Source organism: Mugil cephalus, chromosome 20 (genome assembly GCF_022458985.1).
Source record: "Mugil cephalus isolate CIBA_MC_2020 chromosome 20, CIBA_Mcephalus_1.1, whole genome shotgun sequence".
In the NCBI taxonomy this organism is placed as follows: Eukaryota; Metazoa; Chordata; class Actinopteri; order Mugiliformes; family Mugilidae; genus Mugil; species Mugil cephalus.
In genome coordinates, this window is record NC_061789.1 from 19,740,407 (window position 1) to 19,757,036 (window position 16,630).

General features: G+C 41.5%; 1 protein-coding gene across 1 annotated transcript in view; it reads left to right on the plus strand.

Annotated features, from left to right (window-relative positions):
- The window catches only part of syt3 (synaptotagmin III), a 29,033-nt gene extending 15,183 nt beyond the window's left edge, over window positions 1-13,850 (plus strand). The window contains exons 7-13 of the mRNA XM_047572396.1: window positions 3,276-3,402; window positions 5,820-6,038; window positions 7,475-7,595; window positions 8,841-9,012; window positions 9,679-9,808; window positions 10,143-10,236; window positions 10,681-13,850. Of these exons, the coding sequence (XP_047428352.1) occupies window positions 3,276-3,402; window positions 5,820-6,038; window positions 7,475-7,595; window positions 8,841-9,012; window positions 9,679-9,808; window positions 10,143-10,232 (859 nt within the window). The 3' untranslated portion in view covers window positions 10,233-10,236; window positions 10,681-13,850. The remainder of the gene's footprint in view (window positions 1-3,275; window positions 3,403-5,819; window positions 6,039-7,474; window positions 7,596-8,840; window positions 9,013-9,678; window positions 9,809-10,142; window positions 10,237-10,680) is intronic.
- The last annotated feature ends 2,780 nt before the right edge of the window (window positions 13,851-16,630 follow it).

A 16,630-nucleotide genomic window follows, 5' to 3' on the forward strand; every position in this document is an offset into this window, starting at 1 on the left:
AAAGTTTTCTCCTGGAGAACCTACTCACTCTGTCAGTGTCCTGTTTTCATCCAGTTAGACTAAATGTGCTACATTTATGTAGAGCCCTTATAGATTTGCTTTCTGGAATCTTGTTCTTGGATCAAAACAAGGAAACACTCATACTTCATCACTACGTATATAGTTATTGCTGGTGTGAAAAACAAATACAAATTCCAAATTTTTTGAGTGATTTGCAGTCAGTTTGATAGTTGTTCAGATATTTTTTGTCTGAGTTGATTGACCAGTAAATAAATTCAGCATTCTGTGGATTTGTGTGACAGCAGTAAAATATGTGGGAAATATAAACTTTAAAAACAAGACTTCAATGCTGTTGTTCACCAGGTAAATGTTGACGCGTCTGCTTTTGCACCACTTTGATCAGCGGTGCTCAGAGGGCCACATGCAGACACAGGATTTCTTCATGGCACAGAACACAGAGAGGTTACTCCTTGAGAAAATATCTTCCAACGTGTTTGTCCTCTCCAGTAGTCACACAAAAGCGAATCTCCAACTCAAGGAGAAAATTGAGTTTGTGACAGCGAGCATTGAGTTTGAGTGGAAAGAAAGAGTAAAAAACCCACAGCTATGTTACTGCTAACACGAGAGCTGCTGTCTCGGCTGTGGTCTCATTTGTTTGTGCTTATAATGCTGAAATATTAATGAAAATTAAGAGAGTGGTGGCATTAAACATGGCAAAACAGCATCCGTGTTTTCTTGTGCGGCATGTGGCCCGGATTTGCTGTAGTTACTTTAATTTCACTGCTTTCAGTGGAATGTCCTCCGCCGAAGGATTTGGGTCTAAGCACGTAATTGGTGGATGCCATGCTGTGACAACCGGGTGATGGGAGAGTGTGTGCATGAATCGAGTGTAAGTCGGTGCTGATGGGGAGGAGCGTGCTGCTCTCTATCTGTGGCTCAGCTGGCAGTCCCCATTTCTGCCTGCGCCGACATGTAGAAACATTACAACGGGCGAAAGTGCTGATGGTCAGAAAAGAAAGGGAGCGAGGGGCCGTTTCAGTCATGAATTATATATGGAAAGCCACTTTAAACAGCAACCCTGTCAACACATAATAACACCAGGCTGTGTTATAGTCAAAGCTACGGATATAGAGAATTAGCATGGGAGTTTGATGGAGGGGAAGGGTAATGATGAAAACTATTCTTGTGTCCCTTTTCCTCATTTGTGAAGTGACGAGATAATTTATGTCACGCTTTAGTTGCCTGTCATTAAACTGGAAGTGAAGGAAGTGACTGCTGTATAGAAGCTCAGTCGGACATGTAGCAAAACAAGTGTGGGCCGGTGTGTTGATGCGCGCACACTCGCACACAGAGGTGTGTTAGTGCTGAAACTGTGATAAGATTTGTATGTTAATGTGTGAGACCCAGTTGTTTGGAGCGTAACAGTCAGAACAACAATGTCAATCTTATTCAGATCCTCTGGGAAACGCATTTCTATTGACAATCCCATTAAAAGCTGACACATTTCCACTGTGGGAATAACAGCTAGCTTTCGGGCATTGTCTGCAAGGAATAAGGCCGTGAATTTCACTCTCTGCTCAAGCATTAATAGGTATATTCTCTGCAGCATGCCTCTGGGATTGTGTAAAAAACCTTGCTCCGGGCTTATGTCTTGTTCTGCAATAAGACACGTGAGTGCAGAAAAATCCGCAACCATATCTTCGTGTAGAACAACAAATGCAGGAAAAGTCCTTCATCGTTGTTGTTTTTTTTTTTTTGCTTCCTGTCATTTCTAATTATTTGCACATCAAAGCATTGCTGTGAACCAGGCTGGTTTATTTATCGTGGCGATTGCAGACTCTCTGCCACAAACATATTGTCCAGTCATACTGTATTAAATGATTATCAGATACATATTTAAATTAGTCTGAGGTTTCTTGTTAAAATATTTATCTGGCTGGAAATGTGATTTACTGCAGCAGTTTGCCCTGTACACCATCTCCTTGATTTGATGTGATAGCGAACTGGGCATGTTTGTCCGATTGCCTTAATTAGATGTGATTCAGAGGTAAACACATGTCCGGATTGGCTACGGTTATATTGTCAACAAGCGTATCTTATTCATGATTGGTACACATGGACAGTAGACACGATAACTGCAAGGGTCACTTCTGGCTGATCTTTCCCCATCCACAAAGTTCACGCTGTTCTCCCAAAGCAGCTAATGAAGTGCTGACACAATGGTTAACACAGGGAGACACAGTCTAACGAGGTCTGATTAAAGGCCTCCGAGCCGTCTTCATCTTCATTTGGTAATTAAATACATAATAAATGGGAGACGCAGCCATGTCTGTGTGACTGCGCATTCAGATGTAAAGGCATGTGCGTCAGCGTGCTCGTGTGTGTTGCATGCTTGCATATATTTGTGTGCGTGACAAAGAAGGACTTAGAGTCCTGCCACACTGCTTGCATGTGCATTTGAGTCTGTGCTCAGATTATTGATATATATGGACCAACAATGCTATTTTAGGACCAAAGCTGCTGGGGGTTTTGATTTGTTTATTTTATTACATTGAAATAGTACCTTTAAAATGTCTATGCCAAAAAAAATGGAATTGAACGGAATATTGTTTTCATTTTTGGATTTTATGATGAGACACTCCTGAACCCAAGATGTTTTTCAGTCGCATAAAATGTTAAAAAGATATCCCCGAAGATTAAATAAAAACGTCAAGATTCTCTTTTGAACAGTCCTTTAGATACATGTTTGTTGTTGAACTGTTTCTGGATCCACAACTTTCTAACTGCTATAGAGAAGCAGCACAGTACGCATTTGTTTATTGTCTGGATTTTGTATCTGTTGCGCAAGGCTGCAGCTGATGACTTTTCATTGCTATTTGGCCTTCTATTATTTCCTTGATTAATTGTCTATGAAATATATTTTTAAAAAGGTGACACCTTTCCAATAGCTCATCTGGTCTGACCAACAGTCCAAAACCAGTGACGCTGCCATTGTTCGCACAAGGAGGCACATAGTACATTTAGATTAAGCTTCTCTCGTGGACAAGATTCTCTATATGATGCATGTGACTGGAGAATTAAGGATAGAGTGTTAAATGTTGTAAATGATCTCAGCTTTGGAGTGTCGCACTGGCTGGTCATCTGTGTACTGAGAGTACAACCACGATACAGCTGCAAGGGTGACACGAATAACATGCATACACTGACATTTTTGCCTTTTTTATTCAATAGTCTAATGGGGTTTGTGTGTTTGTTTGTTTGCGTGTGTGTCTCAGTACGGAGCAGTTGGTGGTGAAGATACTGAAAGCTTTGGACCTGCCAGCCAAAGACGCCAACGGCTTCTCTGATCCATATGTGAAGATTTACCTACTGCCAGACAGGAAAAAGAAATTCCAGACGAAGGTGCCTCCCGCTTCCACCTCTCTCGCCTGTATCTTCAGTGGCACGCAGCATCTTTAATGCATCAGAAACAAACATACACAAAGAACACATCAAGTCAGACTTTCTGTTTTTTTTTTTTCTCTGTCTGTCTCCTGCTTCTCTGATGACCCTCCGTCCTCACAGAGAATCATTATGGTTTCGCTAATGTAATCTAATCTAATCTGGGCCATAATTTATTTAGGATAATGTGCTTCTGTCTATTATAGAGTACTGTTACTCAACTCCTTTGTGTTATTCTGGTGTTTGAGGACAGTCGAGTCAATATTTGAGTACATTTTGGGACGTTCTGTACCCGTAGCCCTCAAAAAAGTCCTCCTCTCTTCTAATTTATTCTCAGTGGAGAGGCTCTAGATTTATAAACCTTACAAATGTGAGTTGTAGTTTTACTGTTATATCCATAAATATCGCCAGCACCTTTGTATATTCTGACGCTTTAAAGGGTCAGTATTGAGCACAGAGCTGAGAAAGTGTGAGAGTAAAGGTTTCGATGACAATGAAGCTGTACTAGTTGGAGATTTCTCCTTTTTGGTTTCCCCTTTTGTGTGACTGTCTCCTGCACATCACAAAAGCCCCTTCAGCCATTGAAAGGCATCAATGCTTCTGTCATTTGCATAATACGGCGCCTCTTTTGTTTGCACTGTGATTGTTTAATTTCAATCGCATTCTCATTAACATTGAATTTTTACACCGCACATTTTGCAACGCTTTTACCATCCAACTCATTTCAAAAGAGAAACAGACATCACCTATCAGTAGATATAAGAGCTCATGTTCTGGTTCTCTAAACCTGTTTTCTGGTTTCTAAACCGCATCTCCATCCGCCGCATGTTTAATCCAAAGCTAACAAGTAATCATCAAGTGCTAATAAGCTGGAGTGACAGACCCGCTCATGCAGTCACAAAAGTTGGATTTGGAAAATCGGGAGTGTGTCACATTTTAATTATCACATGCCTTATTGCATGACAGCATTTACATCAAATGCTTTCACTGCAATTAAATCCCATCGGTAAATCAACAAAAAGAAACATTTTGTGTTGGGGCTTGAATGAGGCTGGAAACAAATTTATTAATGACATCCTCAGTGTGCTAAAATATGACAAGCTCTGGGCATTTTTTTCCTTCAGGCGGAGTTCTTGTATTTAAAATGATTAAATAACTTGGATTAAATGTATCTATATGTGAGAAGTGAGTTTTAAAGGAACAAATTCTGGTTCCTTTTAAATGTAATGTTCGGTCTTTATTTCATTCCTCCAGATTTGATTTGATCTTTGATCCCCAAAGAAAAGGTGAAATTCATTTTTCTCCCTCTGGCAATGGAACAATGTCAGGCACCATGTTAAAGGTTAATTATGTTGCCCAAGGACTTTACAGTAGGTATACTGCACTATAAATCAAAACCATCTGTAATGCAGTTCTTTGTCCGGATATGTCTTGTTTCTGAAATAATGGACATCAGTTTAAAATAGAGCTCTATGACATTTACATGCCTGTTTTGCTGCTTCCAGCACAATATGATTCATCCTCCAAGCAGTTAATCAAAGCTTTTGGATTCTCAATGAGTCTCTGGTTGCTCTTTGGTTTACAGGAAGCGGTGCCTTTTATGTTTCTCATTTCTGTTGGGTAAAACTGCAGAGGAGCTGGTTGGGTTGCAGGGGCTGAAATGTTGCAGGCAAAAATGTGAGAACGCAAAAACGAGGCCTGAAAAAGCGGCATCCCAAAACTGAAAACCAACAAACACCCCATTGTGTGTTTGTGAAGTATGCTGAGTATGTATTTTACTTTGAAGCAGATTAAAATATGTTGCATGCCAGCAGGATAAAAGATTTTCCCGAGTGTTCCAGATGCATTTTAAAAGAGCATTACAACCGCCTGCTGTTTCTTTCTTAATAATACCTTGGCTCATGTCTGTGGCTAGAAGGCAGTGTTCAAGGAAAAGTCTTGTAATTACTATGTAGTTATTCCAAAAATATGATTATGAATATTAATTATTATTATGCCTCTTGTATGAATACTCTTCAAAGACACATATAAAAGTAAGGGAAGCACTATTTTTTTTAACTTACAGTACCTATTTAATATTGCATTAGTGCAATAAGTACATTTTATTATGGCCGTTGTCATTAAGGTATTTTGAGGCTACAAATCAATTTTAAATTTTAGAAAAACTGATATGTGGTGTCCTGTTTACTGAAAGCACTGAAAATATGGGAAATGTGTTATATGAGCCCCCCCTCCCCTCATTCTCTGTAATAAAACAATTATACATACCCATTAAGTATTTTGTTGGCACGGCAGATGTACCAAAATATTTCCACAGTAATTTAAAAGCTGTGATGTAAAAGGTTTCCATAAATTCTCTCTCTCTCTCTCTCCCCCAGGTCCATAGAAAGACCTTAAATCCAGTGTTCAACGAGACATTTCAGTTTGGCGTGCCGCTGAATGAGCTACATTCCAGGAAGCTGCATTTCTCTGTTTATGACTTCGACCGCTTCTCCAGACACGACCTGATAGGCCAGGTAGTGGTAGACAACCTGCTGGACTTCAGCGAAGGCAGCGCTGACAAACCCATCTGGAGGGACATTGTGGAGGGCACTGCGGTAAGAAATTACCCATGGCAGTCACTTTCACATGGAGGAGGTGTTCGCTGATTAGATGAAATTTGAATGAGCCTTGAGGAGAATTCGGGCTGGAAATTACCAGCTACAGCTATGATAGTTTCATATCTATTAAAAAAAGATTTAAAAAACAAATATGTTAACGATTGTGAAAATTATTTTTAATCGCAGCCTGAAAGTAAGAGAAAATAAGTGAAAAATATATACGCATGGCAGTGTAGAGCCAATGGGAACGTGAAAATATTCCAGTGTACCCTGTATCTAATAACCTCACACTGTTATAGCAAATGTAACTTCTGAAGCGTAAAAGTCCCACATAAACTGAATGAACTACTGAACAATATTTGGACACCGCTTTGAAACTCTTAACATCTATGTGAATTTTATGGATGTACGTATATTTATTGAAGGTCATTTAAAGTGTAGTTTCAAAGGAAGGGTTACATCTCTTAAGGATTCAAAAAGCTCTGTTCATGTGTCTGGAAAAGTTCAAAGGCCATTTTTTTTTTTCAGAATTTACATAATATAAGATTATCTTATACTTCAGCTTCTACTCCCGTAGCTCTCAAAAGACAAATTCAGATGAACTTCAGACTCTTCTTTTCATTTCCATATTTGACTCAAGTTACTATAATCGCTCTATGCTTTTATGCTTTCATAAGACGCACAGAAGCGTGTGTGTCGTTGCTTGTTTGTCAGAGGATTATACTGTATAGAATGGATGCAGAGAAATTGTGCAGACTGGAAACTGCCTGCAGTAAAGATTAATTCAGAGTCTGGTAATGTGAAAAACAGCTCAGGAGAGTCCAGATAGATTACTGGAAAGGCACTGGTAGCCACATCCAAACATTAGGCAGTGTCCAAGTAGATTTATATGAAATATTCATAGAGTGCTATTAGCAAATTAGAAAGAGCAAAGTCTTAAACATTTTTTTTGGCATGGGCATTTAATTTATTAAATAAGTTTAAGGCATCAGCACATCAGTATATTTCAGTATTTCACTTTGAGTATTGATTAGTGAGGCTTAAAGCCACTAAGGAGTCATCACACTACAATGTGACCTGAATACCACTGGTGTCATTACTGTGGTGCCACTGAGACCACAGGCAGCGAGAAGATCATATCGGAGTGGAGGTAGACATATAAAAAGCACCAAGAATCGTCGCCCCCTACTTAACACTTTCCTCCACTTCAGGACAGATTGGCATATGACTCATTTATAGTGACGGCACTTCCCCTCTGCTTAAGCACCCCCCCCACCCGCCAGTCACAGATGCAGCTCTTTTCAGGGCACAACACAACAATCACAGTGAACCAATGGATATCTGTCTGTTACTGTTTTAGCTGCCTCTTTTTCTGATTCCAGCGTCGCTGCTCTATTCCTGATCCTTGTTTGTGTTTATCTGGTGACCTACAGGAGAAGGCTGATCTCGGGGAGCTTAATTTCTCGCTGTGTTACCTGCCCACTGCAGGCAGGCTCACAGCCACAATCATCAAGGCCACCAACCTCAAAGCCATGGACCTGACTGGCTTCTCAGGTAAAGGATTAATGCACTCACACACACCATGCTGCTGTGAGCCTGCAGCCTGAATGGAAACACGTGTACAAGAAGAATACGGCAACGTTAATATGGTCTAACTGGCAGTGGTGGTGTATGTTGCTTTCTTTTAGGTTTCTGATTCTGACAGGTAACTGGACAAACATACAGCATAATAAATGGTATGCACTGGTGAACTGGATGGCAGTTCCTTTCAAAAAAAATAGAAACTTTTTCTGCCATTTAGCAACAAATCGTGAAGCAGCAGCCTCTATAGACGAGAATACACTAAAGTTACGTGATACGACGTGATGCATTTGGATTTTCACCACTTGCAAGTGAAACAAACAAGTTTGCATACAAATGTTATCAGGAAGAAATTTCTAAAAACTTTATTAATCTCTAACTGAAACAGAAGTAGACAAAGCATGTGAAAGATAAGTACTTCAAGTCGTCGCTAAGTCGTTCCTGTACATTGATTGTTTCTAAACAAGAGAGGGGTACTTCAAGAAACAGAGTTTATACAATATAAATGTATTACCTGAAGGTATCATGTTTGGTTGTTTCAAACACAGCAATCAGTAAAAAGGATTTATTGCAAGAAATGTGAGCTCCCGACGTCATTAGAACAATAATGTCTGGAGAAATCAAGACTTAAAGAAATGTAGTCTCAGTGATCGATGCTAATATCAATACTATATTACATCATGAAGTATTTTTATTCAATAGTTATCCTTTATTTTAAGATTTGATGATTGGAACTGCAACCCTCACAGGTTGAATGCATTTTCAAATGATAATGACTATGTGCTCGTATTGACTAGCTGATTGCAGCTCCCGAAACGCAGGATAAAAACCGAGACGTGTGTGTGTGTGTGTGTGTATGTGTGTATGTGTGTGTGTTTTCCTTGGCTGCCGTCAGTGCTGCACATGTTGAATGGATAACTGAAGTGATTCAACCTGTGCTGCTTTTCTCCCTTTGTGTTCTTAATCCAGCTTTGCCAAGGTGACTTGATTTTCGTGCCTTTTACGTGTTACAGATGCCGATACCTGTGAACATAATACCTAACAACATTCACTGGAGTCCCCCCTTATCTTATTTTTTCTGCTTCCCCCCCACTCTGTCTTCCTGTCTTTCTTCCTCTCTCTTCTTCACTGCTTCTCATCCTCCCTCTTCCTCTTTTTTCCGCTACTCCATTTTTTCCCTGCCCATCTTCCATCTGTCTCTGTCTCTCTCTGCTTCAGACCCATACGTGAAGGCCTCTCTGATATGTGACGGGAGAAGGCTAAAAAAGAGGAAGACCTCGATTAAGAAGAACACGCTGAATCCCACGTACAATGAGGCGCTGGTCTTTGACATTCCCAACGAAAACATAGAGAGCGTATCCATCATCATTGCAGTGATGGACTATGACTGGTGAGTCAGCTGATGTGTTATTATGCTGTAACATGCTCCTGGAGTCTTAAGAATAAACTGATCCTCACAGTGTAGTGTGGTGAAAGCTGAGTGTGTTTCCGGCATGCAGCATGACGTTGAGTGTGGGTTGTCACATCTGGATTGTGTTGAACAAGGGCCCCCTCGTGAGTCAGCCTCCTGGTGGATGCTCCCTGTTTTACATAGACGGGCACCTCATGAATAATCATGATTTATGCTAATGACGAGGGAAGGAGCGTAACCCTGCCGTTGTTTGTCTGTCTTGCAGCAACATTTGGCTGGTGTCTGAGTCTTAATGCGCCGCCTCCTTTTATGTAGTCTGCCCTCCATGTGGCGTCTCTATAGGTGTGTGCTTTTGTATGTTTGCGCTCGTGCCTGCTCCCCCACTGACATCACGCTTTGATACAAGGCTGTGCGTAGTTTTGAGCTGCTATTCAATATCCTTCCTCAACCAGTGTACTCTTTTCCCAGCACTCGAGTTTGATAAATGAGACTCTCTCTCTGTTTCTCACAAGCCCCGTCTCTCTCTTTTCCTCTCCCTCTGCTTTCCTAATATCCCTCTCCACCCCCTTCCATTTGACTGTCTGGTTCTCTCTCTCTGTCTCCCTTGTCCTTGCTTTCATCCCTCCATCCCTTGCTGCGTTTCAGCATCGGTCATAACGAGGTTATAGGGATGTGTCGTGTGGGCAGTGAAGCCGACGGTCCGGGGAGGGAGCACTGGGCGGCCATGCTGGCCAATCCACGCAAACCAATAGAGCACTGGCATCAGCTTGTGGAGGTAATGAGTGTGCGATAATGTGTGCCTGTGCATCCATGTGTCCTGAGAAGAAACACGCCATGCCGTGTTCCACTTCCACAGTACGATCATAAAAAATAATTCTTATCATATGATGATTAACATTAATAAGAATAACAGTGACTTTGCATAAGCAGTGATAGGAGTAGAGGGAGTGGCAGGGATGGTATCATTTCCTAGGCTTTACTTAAAAAACTAAAAGCGGACATCCTATCACCTGCAACAACTGTGAATAATTTTATTTACTGTTATTTGAAATGAATGTATAACGTTGCACAAATACAGTAACACAAGCAAACTGTCCTCTTTCTTACAGGAAAAAGCGATTGGTACATTTGTGTCTAAGCCTGCACCAACATCATCCCCTAAGCCGCATATCGTGGTGGACAGCCCCCATTCCGATTAAAACTGTGAGAATTTTGTTCCTTCTGCGACGTGACCTTAAGCATTATTTTCCAGTAATCAGTGTTTTGTAATTTGTATCATGATCCCACAAACTATCCAACAACCCAGTGAATTCTGCTCATAGAATATAGGCACTCTATACTGAAGCATGTCCACGTACAGTGTAGCTGATGCTTTTCACTTGGATTTCTGCAGGAATACTAGTGAAGTCTTAAAAAGCATGACCTATCTGTGAGTGTGTGATAAAGTGGAGGCTGTGGATCTGTCAGATGCAGAAGCTCTAAGGCAGAAGCATCTGTATAATCTAGATGTTATGGGTTATGTAATGCATCTCCCCCTCCTCCATACAAATTTACAGTACTGCATGCTGTTTATATATTCTCTCCCGACCCCCCTGACTGTCTCTCTTGCTTAATCTGCCTCTTTTCCCTTATTCCCTCTTTCCTCAGGTCATTATCATCTCTACAGCTCCAGACTTTTCTTTCTTTCCGCTCATCTGTGAATAATTCTCTCCATCAAAGAAAGAGAGACGCGGAGACACTGCTAGTGTCCGACTGCTAGTGCTGTTTCGCTCCTGCTAATGAATCCTCCGACTCATGTGCTGTCTTTACTGAGCCGGGGGGGAAATAAAAAAAAAAAAAAAACTACATCCATCACAAACTACACTATGAGCGTCAGACTACACATTCACACATGTGGACACTAAATGGTACTGTATGACTGATATCAGGTGTAAATTTGGAGTCTAGGAAGGAAACTCACACACTCTCCCACACACACACAAATACAGAAGTTTGTAGTATGTGCGTAGTTCATGTGTGCTTCAGAGTAGTGTAGTATTTCATCTAGAAGGAGTGTGATGTGACCAACTTTTCTTTCTTGAAAACAAAACAAAAAAAGACAAAGAAAAAAGAGAGCCATCATAGAATGGTCATTTCAACCAGGACCAAAGGTTCATACCCTTGTATAGACTATTAAAGAAGAAAATCCATATGTCAATATTTTTCTTTGCAACATTGGTGTGCAGTATATGCTGTACTCTAAGAAAACTTCTCATGTAGTACTTAGCAGGACAAAACATCCATGGTGGATTCTCCTGGCCATTTTGGATGCCTTCTCCAGGGTTTGTACCCTCTGGTTTCAGAGTTAACTCGCTTATTTTCCCCAGAGGAAAGACAACAAACCGTCCAGTGGTCTTTATTGATGTCAGAGGAGTGAAAAATGTGGACAGACTTATCGGTCTAAGCATGTAACGTAACTTGCAATGTGTCCCTCTTTTCTTTTTGTCACGGTCCTCATGGTGCTCATTGGTTTCTTCCTTCTTATTTTGCTCTGTCATTTGTGTGACACACAAAACATTCGGCACATCAGGAAAGCGGTTTATTCATGCCATGTTTTGCGTGGTTTGAGCTTCAGAGAGACATGAACTGTTTGATTGTCTCCGGCTTTCAGGCCAAACCGCCAGACTTTTTCTAACGTAGGACTAAATGTGCTCAACAAAGCCTACGTTAAGGATTGGACCAACATCCGTTTGGATCGTACTCGCTGGAGGATGCATCCCACAGGAAAGGATATTGTCACTCTATTTTATTTTTCTATCATCTATATTTAGTTCTTTGAAGAAGTCATTGTCAAGCTCCATCTGATAGAATTGTTATCTTCAGGTCCATATCATGTCCCTGACAAGACTTTAGAAGGACACACACATCCGTGTTGCTTTTATTAGTGTGTGTTTCTGTGTTTGTGGGCGTGTTTGTTTTGTATTCGTGCGCGTCTGTGTGTGTGTGTATGCCTGTGTGTCACTGTGACCTTGTGTGTGACACGTTTCCGTGCCCACCGCCTCCCCATCCTTTTTCTGTCTTCGCCTTCGTCACTCCCCAAAACAGACCGCATCCCATCCACAGACTGAAAAGCTCATCTCAGAGCCAAACGTGTCTTCTGTCTCGTGTCTTTACAAGGAGCCATTTTGCGTGTGTGCGAGCGTGAGAATGCGTGTGTGTGTACTGTACGTGCCTCATTGCACTAGGTGGGGAAACACTGTCTATCATAGACATTAGTTTGTATTGTCTATGTCGTCTCTGAAATCAGCTGCCAATCATTCAGCCCTCCACTCTAACACTTTGCCTGATGTAAGTAACTCTGTTGATCGTGTACTTCTTTCAGTAATTTGTGTACCGTACGTCCGAGGGAAAAATCAGATGGCGCAGTGACTGAAAATTTTAAGAGTTGGGTGTGTTTTGATTATATTTATGAGAAGGAACACAAAAATATGAGAAAAAAAATCTGAGGCTTGCTTATTATAGTCAACAGATTATGACAAATTTAGATCCCCTAAAAGCAAGTCAGCAGGGAAGAGGTGCTGTGAGAACAAGAGCCTGAATGTTCTGCACATCCTGTGTGAACCAATACAGACTTATAAAGCCATGTCTGTCACCGCTACTACTACTGTAACCTCAGCAAAACAGTTCAACTCCTCACTACAGCTACTTGTATTGCTACTGTTGCCGTCTCCCGCTCACACACTTCTCTCACAGAAGTGTTTGTGTGGGGGGATCTAGTGTCTTTCTCTTTACCTTTGGATCAAGGAAGGCAGGTAAGCAAGAGGTTACAATTTCTGCATCGTACAGCACCTGCAAGGATTCTGTGTGGTTTGTGAGATGGGGGAATATTGATCAGCTTGTATAAGTAGATATGGTATTGATCCATTGGTGTTGAGGCCCCATAATTCTCCTTCTTTCACAGCCTCTCTCTCTCTCTCTGCTTGTGTCTACCCTATTTAGTCCTTGTGTTACTGCCTTGTGATAGATTACAGAACTCATAGTGGAACCAGCACATTCCCTGATTCTCTTCCACCTACTGTCCACCACCCCCTCCTCCTCCCCTCTCTGTTTCTGTCTGGCTGATTACTGCCTGATTACTCATTCTCTCCTTTGCTCCTCCAGCCATCCTTACCTCTGCTACAACTCTACCCCCCACCTCCCTCTCACCTATCCATTTCCCTTTCTATTTTTCTCTCCCTCTCCGACCTCCTCACTGCCTCAGCTTTCTCGCATCCCCCCATCTTGCCCTCTTTCTTTCGTTCTTTCCGCGTATGACGACCTGCCCTTCCTCCTTCCCCCCTCCTCTCTATCCCCCTCTCTCTCTCGCCGTCTTCTCTTGTTTGTGCAGTTCTGAATGGTCATGGGGAAACATGTTTGCATGCTTATATTAACATGAATGATGTCAACTTGATGCAATGAAAATTATATAAGTGATGCTTTAAGCAAAATCTGACAATGAACTTGATACTAATACTACTAATGATGACTAAATGGAGACCTAGCAATTGTTAATCTCTGTGGTCAAAAACAGCAATGATGAAATAACATTGTTTATGCTGTACTTATCTTTCTCAAATTGGTATTCTTTTGGGGGGATTTTCAATTGTTTTTTTTTTATATAATTTATTCAAGAGGTTTACTTTTTTATTGGTTAATGCTGAGAATTTGAGTGATGAGGTTCAGTCAGGGCGATTGTTTCAGTCAGGACAGCTGTACCAGGTCACAGGATGTCACTGAATGTGTAAGTAACCGTGTGGCTGAAGCAATGATTATGGAAATAAAGGATATGTTATCATCCAGCCTCGTGTTTCTGACTTCTTTTAATGCACTGGGTTGGGAGGCAGAGGAGGTGGAGAAGCTACTGTCACACATGCCAGGCAGTGTGTTCTATATAAAATGCATAGCCCTGGGCCTTTCAGATGTACGTAGTCTATATTTAGAAGTTAGAGGCAAGGTAAGACACTACCTGGTCAGTGGCTGCCTGACCTTCTTTTATCATCAAGCTCTCTGATTTTCTGCTGTGCATTAAGTCATGTGCAATTATTCAGCCACTTTGTCATGAATTCTTTATTGTGGCCGCATTTTGCCTAAATGCAAAGTGGAGCACGACTGCCTGCCCTGTGTACTTTCCCTCCTCCTACTTCTGTTTGGTCTCCCTTTATTTTTATATCACTCATATTATTTGTCATGTGGTTATTATCCCTAGTTAAAGCGAGAGGGGGAAACCATGTGTTTCAGCAGAAAGCGGAGCGAGGAGGGAGACGTGCAAGGGATGTGCAAGGGAATGACAGAGAAGGGGGAGTGGGAGAGGATTAAACAAATGAAGGAGGATGGGGAGAGGGAGAGTGCCAGCGAAGGAGGAGAGCGCAAATGGGAAAACCTGGAGAAGAGGAGATAGCTGCATGCACGATGTATGCAGAAGTAGAGACAGAAGTGGAGGAGGATAGCTCCATATATAGACACGCTCATCACAGGGCACCTGCACAGTACTGACAGTGTTAACTGTTCAAGAAGAGCGAAACACACACACCTCAACCGTGTGCTCACACACACACATGTGACAACGCACCAGTTAGCACAGCTTTAATGCTGTGGACTGTTGAGAGGAAAAAAAATGAGAGGAGGGGCTTGGGGTAGTGGGATGGTGGTGGCGGTGGTGGTGGGGGATTCCTGTCTCCATGGCAACTTTCCCACGTGCAAAAAAAAAAAAAAAAAATCATTTAGTCGGAAAGACATTTCACTCAGTTCAGTGAGCTGAAAGAGGCAGAGGGGGAGGGAGGGGAGCAAGTTAGACACTAGGGGTGGCATGTGCAATACAGAGCTGTTTGAATAACTCTGGAGGGATTAATCTAAAGGTATCTAAAAACTGACAGCGAGGCATTTACTGTTACTGTTAATATAGCTGATTATTATGCATAATGATATTGAATTCCCTTGCATCGTTAAAGAATAGCTTTGGGGGATGCTTTGCTGTTCCAGCTGAAGACCTTTCACGGTTGGGACTTAAATCTTCTAGTTTCTTATTTTGAAAGTATAAGGCAAAGGGATGTTTTCAAACAACCATTTATTGTACCATGTATACGGTTTTTAACATTTTATACCATTGCTATAAATAATACCAAACCTTCCAAAATGATGAGTTCAATGAATGCATGTAAACAGAAACTCACTAAATGAAGTATTGAAGTAGCTTGCTCCTGTAGGGGAGGGAATGCATTAGGGGCTGACCTTCTCTACTTCGATTGAAGAACTTGATATTCACAGGACAGACATTAAATTATGTGGAACATCCTTTAACATTACTGTTATTATGGCCTCAAAAGAGAATACAGGAACTTCTGAATGTGGATTTTTTTACAAAATCAATGAAATAATAATAATTGGCAAGGGAGGGTAATATCTGTTTCACAAATGTTCTTGGTAGTTCTGGTAACCTATCTGTGTGGATGTTAGTGTTTCAGTATGCTGGCTGTGATTACCTGTTGTGAGGAGACCATCTGGCCATCAGCATCCCAGCTGGGTACCACGGTCAGGAGATTGTCTTTTCCACACCACCTGGACCTCGCAGACTTGGAGCGCCGAGGCACCAACCATATTTCTCATTCATATTTTATTATGCCATCCTCTGACCAAACAAAAAAACACAACGGAAAACAGTGTCTGGTTTTCCAAAGGCACGCCCAGAGAGAAATCTTTCCATAATTACTTGGCAACTGCTGGCATTGTGTGCGTTGAAGTTAAAAGCAATGAGACACAAAGTATAACCCTCTGAGCAGCAGAAAGCATCAGAGTTGTGAAGAAAGGTGTGCCTAAGCAAGCATATGCACTCACATAGACACACGCAAATATTCATGATCCATTCTCAGTTTAATTTGGCCACGATGCTCAGTCAGAATATAATGCTCTGTGGGCGATTTAATGTTTGCATACAGGGGCATGCCTTGGGAACAAACCGTCGCTAAGAAGAACTTTTCTTAGGTCGCCGGAAGCAGCCTTGCTTACTGACGGCCAAATGGAAAAGCTGCTTGAGCCCACAGCTTGTTGCCCTTTCTGGAATTCGGGTTAAATTGATATGGAGCATTGTTTCTGTGGGAGGTTTTGAGTTTGATGAGCTCTGAAGCCCCTCGCTGAACATTGTGCTGAGCTGACTATCTGTCATGGCGTCACAGGTTAGCCGCTTGTGTATTCTTCTCATGTGAGTGGAGTAAATGTGCTGATAGCTGCTGTGGTAATTAGGCTCTTGTTTTTTGCACCGGAGGTTTAAATGGAATGAGAAGGAAAAAAATAGTTTATGAAAACAGGATACCCCACTAAACCTAGGTTAAGCATTACAACTATAAATCACAGCTCACAATTTATGGTAACTTGACCAAGACAAATATCTTGAGGATATTTTTCACCAGTGAGCTTTTGCTACATGCAGCTGAGTCTAAATATATCCATAATTTAGATCTCAAAGCCTTGAAGGGTCTTTTAGTTACAACATTGTCTTCCTGATATCTACTGATATATGCTGACATCTCCTGGACATCTGGTTCAACAGCATTTTCCAGTATTCTTGATCAAAGCTCTAAAAGAA